This window comes from Corvus moneduloides, chromosome 2 (assembly GCF_009650955.1).
Source record: "Corvus moneduloides isolate bCorMon1 chromosome 2, bCorMon1.pri, whole genome shotgun sequence".
NCBI lineage: Eukaryota > Metazoa > Chordata > Aves > Passeriformes > Corvidae > Corvus > Corvus moneduloides.
The window spans coordinates 82,563,986-82,577,109 of NC_045477.1; the positions used below are offsets into that span (position 1 = coordinate 82,563,986).

General features: G+C 37.3%; 1 protein-coding gene across 1 annotated transcript in view; it reads left to right on the forward strand.

The window, feature by feature from the left end:
- The window catches only part of PCCA (propionyl-CoA carboxylase subunit alpha), a 273,796-nt gene that overhangs the window by 126,762 nt on the left and 133,910 nt on the right, over positions 1-13,124 (forward strand). The window contains exon 17 of the mRNA XM_032100130.1: positions 8,424-8,534. Within this exon, the coding sequence (XP_031956021.1) occupies positions 8,424-8,534 (111 nt within the window). The remainder of the gene's footprint in view (positions 1-8,423; positions 8,535-13,124) is intronic.

A 13,124-nucleotide genomic window follows, 5' to 3' on the forward strand; every position in this document is an offset into this window, starting at 1 on the left:
CCCCATCACTTCTGTGTCACTGGTTCAAAGCAGACAAAAGTTGGTAAGGCATTTTAGTCACTACTATTTTGATGGTTGCTCACTGACCTGTGTGAAATCAGTGGTTTTTATCCAGTTCCTAGAAGACAAATGTCTTCTTGGAGCAAATGCCACTATACAGTGTCATTCATGGCAGTCTCGGCAGAGAATCCAGGACTGAAGTAGCACAGTGACCCTTCAGGAGGTGACTCATAGGCTGGGTTGAGGCATGTTGGCAATGTGAAGGGCAAGGACTTACTCTGCTGCTCCTTGTCTGTTGGCTGTGTGAGAAAACATTCAGTTTCTACTGCTGTGGCTTTGGGATATTCACAAGTTACCCTGTTCCTTTTTAGCTCCATCCCATTTACAGGTAACAAGTCCCCAGACTATAGTCTTTATTGATTTGTTTTCTTGGACTGGATACTACCTGGCCTTGAATTCATGGTTTAGCTGTCCTTCCCAGTTAAATCTGCATGAGACAATCATGAAGGAAATTAAAATAATTAAATTTTAAAAACAGTTAATACTTGCAAAGAAAGCAGACTTAAGCAAAATTTGAGTAAATAATACCTTAAGCAACCAAGGCTCCATCATACAGTGCCTGTAATAGCAGTATCTTCATAAAAAATGTTGAATAAAGCAAATTGGGATATTTGCAACAATGCTGTGCTCTGAAAATGCCTGTTGCATTAATATTCTATTCCAGTTCAGGTTGATGACACCTTGTATGCAGTGATAACAGAAATTCTACAGTCTGTTCATTGGTAGATGCTAAAAGTGTGACTAACTCAAGACTGAGTCAAGAGAGAGTCAATGTGATCATGGGAACGTAATCTCCATCTTTTTTTCTGTGTAATACCTCTGTTGTTGTTAATGGGAGCAGATGAAAGTCTAGCATAGTGTTTCTTTGAGTTGTGGATTAGATTAAATGATCTCTTGAGGTTCTTTACAGTCTAAATTATTCTGACAGGAACTGACTCCTCTGCTGAGAACTGATCTGAATTCAAAATCTCAGCTGAGGCTCCTGAATGACAAAGGGTCTAATTAGGTAACATTTTTATCTCTGAATCTTGCAGTATAGTTCAGGAGTGATTAAAGTTAAGGGTCCAACCCAGAATTGTCTCAAGAAGAGACACTTCTTGTTTTATGTAGTTGGTTACTGGAGAATTTGTGAAGAGTGAAAAGTTCAAGATTCCAGTTAAGCACAGAGGCGCTGTTCCTCATTGGGATGAGGCATGATTTATTTCCTTTGAGCATGCACTGTTGTTAGTAGTTCATTTCTGTCTCTTATGGTACTTTTTTCAGAAACTTTTTGTTTTGTGGGGTTATTTTTTGGGGGGGAAGGGGATGTTAATTTGAGCAACAGAAACAGGGTATTGAAAGAATGCCTTTCAGTGTATCTCCTGTGTCTGTAAACATGATGTGGTATGCTTTCCTTCTTGGTTTTTCTAAAGTTTTAATACGTTTTTGTCATTTCTGGTGCTGGATAATATGTTCATTTGAAGGCATGTATAAATCCCAGTATGAAGTTTTGGAAAGTTTGTGTATGAAAGTTATTTTTATCTATTTAAATAAAAGAAATGCTTATATTTATGCAGCAAGTAGAACACATTATCAATTCACTAGAGGTCTGATTGGAGATATCTAGTGAGATAGCTCATATCCTTGAGTGCAGATTCCTGTAATTCCTGAATCCTGTAATCTTTCCTTTGACCTTTGTTTGGGTTTTTATCTTCCCTGAGCATTCAAAAGTAAAGCAATAACCTGAAATTTAAGTCTTTATACAAAGTCAACCCTTTTCTGTTGAGATCCTGCTTGCTGTGTAGAGAGAGGAATGTAGTGGACCATTTGGGAGAAAGAAAAGTGGAAAAATGAGCCTCTGAGGAAAAAAGTAAGCGGCAGATAGAGCAAGAAGGAGTAGAAATGAGGAGGAAATAAGGGACCCACCGGCTGGGGATGGGGGAATCTTCCAGCATGAGGTGAAAGAGCAAACATGAAATAGAAACCAGAAAAGTGTTAAATAACTGTAGTGAGTGTTTGAGGGGAGAAAAGAAATGTAGACATTAACTCTTGAGTGGAGACCTGCCAGAATAGTGGCAGCCGAAACTGTTGTCTTGATCTTTTTGCAAATGTAAACACACTAATTGGGGGGGGGGAAAGGAGAGCTGTACTAATGTTGTTAGAAGGCCTTGGCTTTCCAAGAATCACAAAATGAGTAAGATTGGAAGGGATCACAGTGGATCATGTGGTCCAACCTCTCTGCTCAAGCAGGATCATCCTAGAGCACGAGAAAAAACACTCATCTGTGATTTTAGTATTTTATCATCTATTTCAAATAAATTAATTTCAGGTACAAAGCTTTTCACAGTAAACTTTAATTTAGATCCGAACATCATAAGTGACTGGGTTATTTTGTTTTAACTTAAATGATACTTCTCAATGGCAGTATACATGTGAGTTTTAGACTCTCCTGTATTCTTATCCTCTGCAAATGCTCTCACTGGTATTGTGAGCAAAACAATCTTTGTGTGTAAGAAGCCTATTTGCCTGGAAAAACAGCGTATAATGTCTGTTCTTAAATGAAATGAGTTTTTGTTTTTTAAATGAGCATTTAAAAAATGCTTCAACGGGTCATACAACTTTTGCATAACAGAGGTAACAGGCTGGTAGTTCTGCAAGAGTATTTGTGTTCTCACCCATTGCAGCAGGGACCAGCAGATTCCCAAGTGTATCGATGTAGAAACCGGAACTGGAGAAGGGAAGGAAACAAACTTAGTTCAAAATCATTAGAAGGGACCATTTCAGCACGCTTAGTAGCATCAGCTTGGAGCTCAGATGCTGCTCCTGTTTGTTCTCTCCTTTTCTTAAGCCAGTCATGAGGGAGGGAGTGGGAATGGCAGCCTCTTAGTGAAATGTAGTGGCATATAGTTTAGGAAGGATTACAGGTTGCCACTGTCCTGTGGAGAAGAAAGAGGGAATGCCAATTGAAGTACAGCCTGATCAGGTAAAAGAGGAAGGCAATGTTATTGGTGCAGAAGGGGAAATTAAAGTAAGGTACTTTTTTTTTGTCAGATAAGTTTTTTGTTTGTATGGTTTTTTTCTCTCCCTTTGATTAAGGAGAAAGAACTGGGGCAGTGAAAAACAAGAAATGTAACGTGCCCAGTTGAGAAGGCACTGAAAAACAAGTGCTGTTATTTCCCTAGATATAAAGTTGTCCTAGTGTTCTATTCCCTGTCTTTAAAGTAAAAGGATATCTGAGGAGAGAGAGGATGATGGCAGAATGGCCATTTATTTTCTTTCACTTTTCTTGATGAAGCCTGCTTAGCTTTTGCTTCCAATTATTCTACAGATTCAAGCATTCATATGTGTTTGCTAACACTGTAAATAATGGTCCTCTTACTAAGAAGTTCAGAACCACATGCAATTACAAAATTTAGTTTGAGTTTGAACTTACAATTTTACAGTATGATGTTACCATATATTATGTCCTTTTACCTCCCTTCCTTTTGCCCTTTATCCTGGTGTGTGAATTCAGTGAGCTTCAGACTTTTGTATCTGAGAGAATGATTGTTTTTAGTTGGAATACATGTTCAGCTCTGAGGGTCAGTGGTGTACTGATCCCATGTGAGAATTTTATGCGGATGTTTAAAATTAAAAGCTAAAAACCCCTTTTTTTCTTGCTTTTGGGATAGGACTTAGTATGTAGATAGCCAGCTCTGAAGTGAGTTGTAGCAAAACACAAGCTTTGAAAGACAATTAAATAGTTGAATGTTGAGGGTTTCAGGGAATATTATGAAAACTTTTGGAATTACGAACATGGAGGCTTGCTGGGTAGTAATCATGGACTTGAGAAGTTCATGTGTTGAAAGTGGTGTTTTCACAGTCTGTGCAAATCCGATAATGTTCTTGTTTTAAGTGAACAGCAGAATAATCAGTGTTTCATAATACTCCGTGCAGAGGTTAGTTAATATATTTTTTATATTTTCTTTAGAGAAATAACTGAGATACCTCCTAAGCTTCATCACATTTATTCTTATTCAGCATTTAAATTGTTGGGTGATAGTTTAGCTTTGCTGGCTTGTTAAAAAGAGAAACCTCTAGTCCTGTACTCCACATGTTGGTTTTGCAGTCAGTAAGTATGCAGATAAAGTTCTTTCTGTTCCACTTAGCACCATTTGAAATTATCAGCAAGTTAAGTCTATTCAACTGCTTATCTACAGAGGGGCATGTAGGACTCCAATTAAGTTTACGTGGATAAATGCAGATTTGTGTTTGCAGGCATCAAGATGACAGAAGCTTAATACTGTAAAAAGGCTAATCAACACTGAATATGTTTAGTGTCAGTAAATATTTATAGTGAAAACATTGCCTATGATTTTGTGCCTTGGCATTCCAAGTTCTGATTTTTAATGAGTAAAAATGTGGTGTGATATCCTCTTCATAAACTTGTTATAAAATTGTTTTCTATAAAATGCATTTTATTGTTGTCTTTGGGTTTTCTTGTGAGGACAGGTTAGGAGTTAGGCTACAGTATATAAGTTAATGAAAAGTCTGGTGTACTTAGCAGAGTTTTTAAGGCCAAAAATGAAGAAGGGAAGGAGGCAAGATAGAGGCAGGCAGTATGGGGAGTAATTTCTTCTGATTATAATTTAATTTTTTTTTAATGAGGGCTTCTTCAAACAGGGGTTGCTAATAAGCTCTGGTGAACAGTGTGATTATTTAGTGTGCTCCTGTATTCATTAGGCAATAATGACAATTTAACTGGAAAATTAATGGAACCTCAGGAATATGTGTTCCATATAAAGCATATGAATATGTCATTTTTAAAAATTTCATTAGTTCTCTGTAATTTAAATGCTAGTCTGCTTTCTTTTACAAATATGTTCTGGAAAATAGTGTGTAAAAATTGAAACCTAAGAAGCATACCTTAAACTGAGCTTCTACTGATGTAAAATTGTATGAAGACAACAGCCAAGTAAAATGAAAAAAAATAGACATATGGAGAATGGTGATTATTATCTTTTATTATATTTTGACTTAGAGGAAAGGACTATAACTGTAACTGCAGTTCTGCATCAGCATTAACAATGTAAAAATCATGATGCTGAAGTGAAATTTTGTTTTCTGGAGGAGAAATAAATTGATATAGTTTAGGATTTTGCTTGTTTGTTGAAAATGTCATGGCTTGTCAGGCTAACAAATGTGATTTTCTTCCTGGCAGTCTGCAGATCTAGTCAAGAAAAAGAAAAATTCTCTGAAAACCATTGCAACATAAATACAATATACTTCAGTTTAGTGTTTAACTTTGCATGAAATAAGCACTGCTTGTTAGCCTCTGTTTGATCCTGTGAGAGAGTGAGGCTGATGTCTGGCCAGTGTTTTGGAAGCAGCAGGTAGTCAGGAGCAAGCTGCTCTAGGGGTCCATATTTCTGTAGCCTAGTAGTTACTCACACACAGATGGAGACCTTATGAACTTTGACAGAGGTCACACTAAATTGCAAATCTAAAACTTCTAGACTTCTGAAGGATTACACTGGTAATTTTTTTTAACGCCATATGATTTGGTACATCACTAAAAGTATCAACTCAGTCTTGAGAAGCAGATCAACCATGCAGTCATTGCTCACATAATGATCACAGGGACTGATAAAGATAGCCTTTCATGATACTTTAAAGGGAAACTTGTTTATTACATTTTTAATTTGTATATGTAAAAAGCATTTACATTGCTTCCCAAACACCTAGGCTTGTCTGCTCTATTGAACTTATTAAAGAAATTTTGGAGCTTAAAACATTGCAGAAGCCTCATATTTTTCAGATGCACACGAGTTAGAAATAATTAAGAATACTCATAGTATTTTTTTTGATTTTAGGTCTTTTGGGGCAGTCGGTTGAGACACCAAGCTCTGTCATCAGCCATCACCTCACCAGGGATCTTAACAGCAGTTTAGGAAAGAAAAATGTGAGATGATCTGGTTACACATTGCAGCATGTTTAAACCCTTGATTCAAAGTTGGGCAGCATTGAAAAACTCCTGTTTGTCTTGATGCTGGACTTAATAGATGAAGTCTCTGGGATATTTCGACTTACTATTCAAATTGGAAATTTTGGGGGGAAGTTTGTAGCAGACAAAGACAGACATTATTTATTTCCAAGTTATGGTAATTTAGCATAAGATTTTTAATTCTTTTGTGTAGTGGAGATGCAGTGTGACTTCCATTCGGTGTTTATGAAATCAGGGTCTGTGAATGATTATTTAGGTCGCAGGCAGCAAGGATCTTCTTTTAATCAAATGGACAAATTTCTATCATGTCATTATTGAACTGGTTGTGTCATGTGCTATTTAATGGCTCACAAACAAGTCTTTAAAACTGTGACTTCATGATTCAATGAGGCTCAGTCTGATTCTGTGTTGAAAGTGGTTTCAGTGATGGCCACACAGAGAGCTTGAAAATTCACACCAGCAGCAGACTAGTAGGGGAAAAAAGCTTTGAAAGTGTTTGAACTGGTCTGCATATAAAATAACAAGGATGTTGTTCATGCTTCTAAACTGGAAAAACACAAAAGAAAAAGGAGTGTAGAAGAATCTCCTGTAGCCACAGCAATTTGCATGGTAGTACTGCTAGTGTCTTTGCTTTGGTGGGATCCCAACAAGGGAAAAAATCCAAATAACTTAATTTACAGCTGTAATACCTGAGTTTACAATGAATTATTTTTCAATATTATTTTAAACTAGAACTATTAGGAAAAAAGTGCAAGTAATTGAATAATGTCATCTCTAATTGTGATCATATCATCACAATAACTTGTGAGTAAACATAGCTGAAGTTGAAGTACAGAATTTTGTGCTATGCAAGAGAAGTGGATGCACAGACGAATTTTTGCTATGAACTGTTTTGTGATGTGTTCTGCATTTTATACTTAATGGTGGACAGCTAAAGCCAAAGTTAATGTGACACAGCAAATGCAATGTGATTTGGAGTTACCTGTTCCTCTGACGCTGACAAAAGAATGTGAATTACTTTGCATTTCCAGAGGGGTGAGAATGTGCGCAGCTGAGGTTGGATAACCTCTTTCCTATAGCAGCTCCTCATTTATCCATACCTGGAATAAATCAACACCTGCAATGCTCCTGAACTGCATGTCTATTTCAGCTTCTCTTAAGAAGTATTAATGTTTTTGAGCCAGTGTTATCGTGTGTAGTCATATTGGCACTGAACTCTTCTGGCTAATCAGATTTGATCTCTTTCTAAAATTGAGAAGAGAATGGAGATAAAGATGGTGGCTTTCTTACCTGTAATCTTAAACTTTCCAAAGATGACCTGTATGCTATTTTCAAAAGAGAGACAGTACCTTCTTTTTGAAAATTGTTTGCAGTAAGGAGAAGATAATTTAAATGATCTAGGGAGTTTTTTCTCAAAGATTTTTTTTTTTTGCATCCTCTTTCTTCTCCTACCTCTTATAAGGACTTTCTTGTATTTAGTATTTCAGTGAAATGACTTCTAGTGACCATCATATTCAGTGCTAAACTGCAAGCACTTCTGGCAAAGTGCAGTTTAGCATTAAGTCACTAACTTAATTACATAGAAGTTATTCAACTAAAACGAAAATCATTTAGGAGATGGAGGAGACAGGCTGAGAAGTAGAATGAAAAAGAGATGAAGAAATGCAGAAAACATAAGTAGCATAATATTCAAAGAAATTAAAGGATAAAGGTGGCTCTAAAGTTTCTGTGGTAAGTTATTTTAAAATTAAGTAAATTATTTTTGTGGGCTTATGTCTAACAGGGTCACAGAGAGGTCCTAAAGAGGAGCCAGGGTATTGAATGAAAGAATTGACCAGGTGAGGTTGGATAGAGGTTCATGTGGAGGAAGCAATACATTTCTGTTTTGTAAGTTACACAGGAGTCTCTTAAGTGTTACAAATGATAAAAATGTTGTAAAATGGTATGTTAAGTGGTAAAACTGTTTACTGTATTTCTTTACTGTGATTGGGGCATAACATGGTGCATATCTTTCATTCAGGCTTCAGTGGAATTGAGCTAATATTTGTCATTTCAAGGAGATGGCTGTGGTCTTGCCTACATCTTCTAGAACTGGACCAAAAGTCTCTTGGTTGTGCTTGCTGTCCTTAACTCAACTAGGTGTTTGAATTAGGCTTGATGAGGTGAAAATTTAGATTGTTTACTTTATAATTAAACGGAGTGTTTAAAAGGGTGTGTCTTGAGGCAGGAGTGAAACAAAACTGGTAAATCTGCATTGATTACATCAGTACTGTGGTATCTAGGTTGTGAACAAGTATTTCTTCCAGAAAGAGTTCATATTTTTATAAGTCCTTTCTTACTGTAATTTGTGATTAATGTCACCTGATTTTGTATTGATTTGTTTTTTTTTTTTTGTTTTCAGGTGTGGCTCACAATATTTCTTTACTGCGAGAAGTGATCGTCCATCCACGCTTTGTTCAAGGAGACATCAGCACTAAATTCCTTCCTGAAGTCTATCCTGATGGTTTTAAAGGTTTGTTCCATTTGGAAATGTTTCTTTTTTTGAGTGGTGTTGTTTTTGATTATTGTTCCTTTATATTTTCAGACTGACATGTTCCCCAGTCTTTATTTTTTCTTCAAATATATCTGTGTATACACACAATTAGAGTTTTTAAATAATGCATTAAGTTGAAATAGCTAATTTTTTTTATCTTCAAGAAGGCAAAATACGTTATTTCTAGTGATAAAATAGTAAATTAAATACACCCAAAGTCAAGAAAAACCATTTGTAGGTGATATGAAATATGTAAAATAAACATCAATTCAGTTCTGCTGTGCTATCGTACTTCATTACAGACAGACTGTTAACTATAGTAAGATAAGATTTCTTTTTACTCAGCACTGTTGCTTCTTCAGTAAGTTGGTGTAGCACCTCTAGAATTGCCTTTTGGCACCGTTTGTTTTAACTGTAGCCTTGTCTGAGGATCTGGCATTTTATCAGAGTATTTCAGTACCCTGGTCTTAATACTCATTAGACACAGTAATGGGCATCATTTTGAAATTGTTAACTCATACACTACGTTAACATAAACACAAATTTATTTCTTTACAACATCCCAAACTACTCAATTTCAAAAATGTTTACCAATGGTTGCTGGAAAAATGTAAGGAAACAAATAGATTGGTTTCCTTTCACAAGTAACAGGTTTTGAAAGGTTGACTTCTCTCTTAGCTAATCTGCTGTAGATGCTTTCTTGGCCTGTGTGGTCAGAGATTCAGTTCTTCCATACAGGTCTCTCACCTCAGCTGGCATTCATCAGGCAGAACATCTTCCTTATTTAAAAAAAGACAGTATTTATAGTTCATCATTCATGGGTCCTTTATGAATCCCGTGGAGATTCCTTTTCCCCCATTCATCATTAATCCAATGTGGCAGAATCCTCATCCCACTTTGGAGGCAGCACTGCCAGATTGGCAGTCACTGGATATGACTGGCACCTTGCCAAATTCTAGTCTCATTAAGGAGCAGAACAGATTTTTCTTACCTCAGGACTCAGTGTGTGAGTGTGTGGATGACTATTCTCTTCACCAGAACTACTTGATATCATGATGTCATTGACAACTCTGTGTGTGATACTGTCCTACATGTGGGATTAATGCATCCTGCTTGTTCCTGGCTCCTGACTGAGACCACAGGAACAGGTGTTGGCCACCTTGAGTGGTAGTGGGCTTGTGATGCTTCAAGCTGAAAAGTTCCTTTGTTGTCTTTGCTAGGGGGTACTTAGCTAATCTTTGGGTAACTCAGCTGGCTTTCATCCAGCAGCATTGAAAATGATCAGGGTACTATGATCATCTGCTCCTGAAGCTGCTCTTGAAGGCTTGGTGCTGCTGTAGTTGGTCTTTCTCCCTTCCCTGACACTTGAATACAAAATCTCATGTCTTGTCTCTCTGATATTTCTGGGACTATTCAGTCCTTTTCCTGAGTAGATCCAGATCTCTTAACCACCATGAAATCTGCATGTTTTTACTGTTGCTGCTTTTATTGGGGTAGTTTTTTTGTAAGTTCCTGGGTTGATTTAGCTTGTGAAGGAATCTGGTGAACTTCAGTAGATGTGCAAAGTGAGTGGCAGACTGGGAATGGGGAGAGGGGAATGGAGGAAAAAGGCAAGGATGCAAGATGTTGGAATTCCAGTATCATATTGTGAGAAGGCAGCCTCACCTGGCACACAGCTGGGAACAATAAAAACATAAACCAAACAGTAGTATTATATTAACAGATTCTTAAAGATATGCTTTTGCTCTGGACACCAGAAGACACAAGAACAGATATTGTGGCAGTTCATAATCGAAACTAATGATTGGCACATGTGAAATTCCTAGACTTTGTTCCTGCTGTATGAAAAGTCTTGCTCATCTCCTTCCATGTATCAAACAAAAGCACACATTAGCCTTCTTAATGATAAATAAAGGAACATATTATGGTACTGTACTTCAGATCAAGAATACTTACTCATGAATACTGATTAAAAGCTCACCAAAGTAATTGAGAACCCTTTTAATGATGTAGTTTGCACTGGATCAAACCCTTCATGCTTTAAAAAAAATTGATTACTTGAATTTGCGGATAGCTTTTTAAGTACCCACTGAAAAATGTTTCTGCAAATCCAAGGACTCAAATGGGAACTGCTGAATGCAAGCAAGGATGGCGGGCAGATGACAGGTAGAAGCTCAGGAAGAGAAGCAAAGACAAAAATTAACTTACGTGTAATTTCTTTAATCACTTCAACTAACTTTTTAATATAAATACCCAGGGTAAACTTTGCTAGGAGAATTTGGAAATTAAGTAGCTTCATATATCTTACTATTGCTTATAGAAGATGAATAGCTGTTAAAAAAGAGCTGTGACAATCTGAAAAATCAGAGCAATGTATAGCCAACATGGATCTGGAAATACGTAGAAATGTGTGCTGTTGTTAACAGTAGGAATCCATACCAGAGGTGTTTTAAATTTGGAAAACTTAAGAAATAGAAACGTTTCAACAGAGATGTATGTAAAGTTAATGTTCAAGCACAATCCATTGTTTCTTCTGTAAACTGCACAATTGCCACTGGTGATGTACACTGATGGTAAGTAATGAATGTCAGCTGTGTTCTTTCTGGTGACTGCATGAAGCACTGGCCCATTTCTTCTGTGCATTTTTCTTCAAGTATAAATATCGAGTCTTACTTAAGAGTAAAATAAGAGATGCTTTGTTTTCCAGTCTCATTTTATGAGTTCCATTATAAATCCTTTATTAGAAGACCTTTACTCTAAGTTAAGAAAAAGTGAATTATTAAACGTATCTCAGCTACTTTTCCATTAACCTGTGTGATGCCCACTTCAAATTACATATAGAATGGGCATGTTCAGTAATTTTCATGATTAGAGTTTAACTCTTTCTCCCCATCTTTAAGTAAACATTCACTACCAGAAGAAATTTGTTCATTGCAAGTTATTTTAAAATAATAGCTGTGCCAAAAGTAACCTTGTGCAGAGTTTGATTAGTGTGGGAAAGCAGCTGCTGTCATGCCACTTTTTTGTCCATGTGAGGGATGGCTGGCTGGAATGCTGGCTGGCAGTAGGTTGTTGCTCTGAACATACATGTATGTTGTGGGAGGCGTGTAGATCTGAGGGTGGGTGCAGGAACACTGATTAGGTCAGGTGACACTAGTACACCTGTGTTAGAGTGGCCTCCAAGCACTTTGCTTGCAGAATAAAAATGTTTTTCAACCATGCAGGAGTCAGATACACCATTCTACTACAGCTTCCAAACAACCTGGGAAGCCTCTGTACTTCCTAATCTGCCTGATGAGAAAGAAGTTTACTATGTATTATCCCTATTTTATAGGCACAGAAAGTGTATCTCTATTTTCACAAAGATCCAAGAGGAGTCTTGGACAAAGAACAAATAAAGGATCTTTAGGTTAGTACCCTGTTCATGGGATTAGTCATTGCGGTTCAGACTGTCTCACAGTTAATGTTTTCCTGGTTTTTGTTTAAAATATTGAGTTTTTCTTGATGTTCCACTCTTCCTGGTTATTAAATGATGTCTCAAATCAGTCAGTCTCTTTGGGAGACACATCCTGTGCCAGTGAAAGATGGGGCATTTTCCAGGAGAATATCACAAAAGTCATCCCAAAATACATGAGGGGAAAAAAGCCAGAAAAGGAATCATTTACTTTCCCTCTTCTGGCATGTTTGCCTCATTTGAATGGAGAGGAAGAACAGAAATTCTGATGGACAGTCCTTTATGTTTTTAATGCAGAAAGGAATAAAGAGGAAGCCCTTCTCCTCTGAAATGGCATATTGGCTCCAGAGACTGTGTGTGAGGTGAAGGCCTTTAGACATGTTGTGTTTATCATAATCATGTGGGTTGGATGAAATGATTGCTTAATACTTACTAAACAATCTCTGGAATACTGTGTCCAGTTTTAACCTCCTCATACATGTAAGAAAGGTGGCAATAAGCTTGAGTAAGTCTAGTGAAGAGCCACAGGGGTGGTACTGGGGTTGGAATAGATGACCCGTAAGGAGAAGCTGGGAGAACCAGTCTTGTTTTTCCTGGGAGCGAGAAAGCTTAAAGTGGACCTAAGGACAGCCTTCTAGGACCTTGGGGGGGTTCCCAAGAACATGAAGCCAGGCTCTTTAATGAGTTGCACAGCAGCACAGCAAGAATCAGGGGTCAGAAATTGGAGATTTTAAAGGTCTCACTGCACAAATCTCTGAGCAACCTATTCTGAATTTGATGTTGCGATCGCTTGGTGGGGAGGGGTTTATTCACACTGAATAAACTAAGGAACTTTAAAGGTCCCTTCAACCTCAGTCGTGCCATGATTCTGAGCAAAGGTGTTTTTTAGGTGAATTGGGACTGCAGCTAAGACTTTTAAATTTAGGTCTGGAGGCTTTGCTATTAGTTGGAGGGGGGAATGCAGCTTCCCCTCTCACTGTTAGAAGATGGATGATGCTTGCTGCTAATTCCATTCATTTTCTCTGCATTGGAATCTAATATTAGTTTTAACTTTGTGAAGCTACTGGATTATAAAGGTTGACTTAACCGTTTGCTTTCTTCTTTCTGGCAGCTGA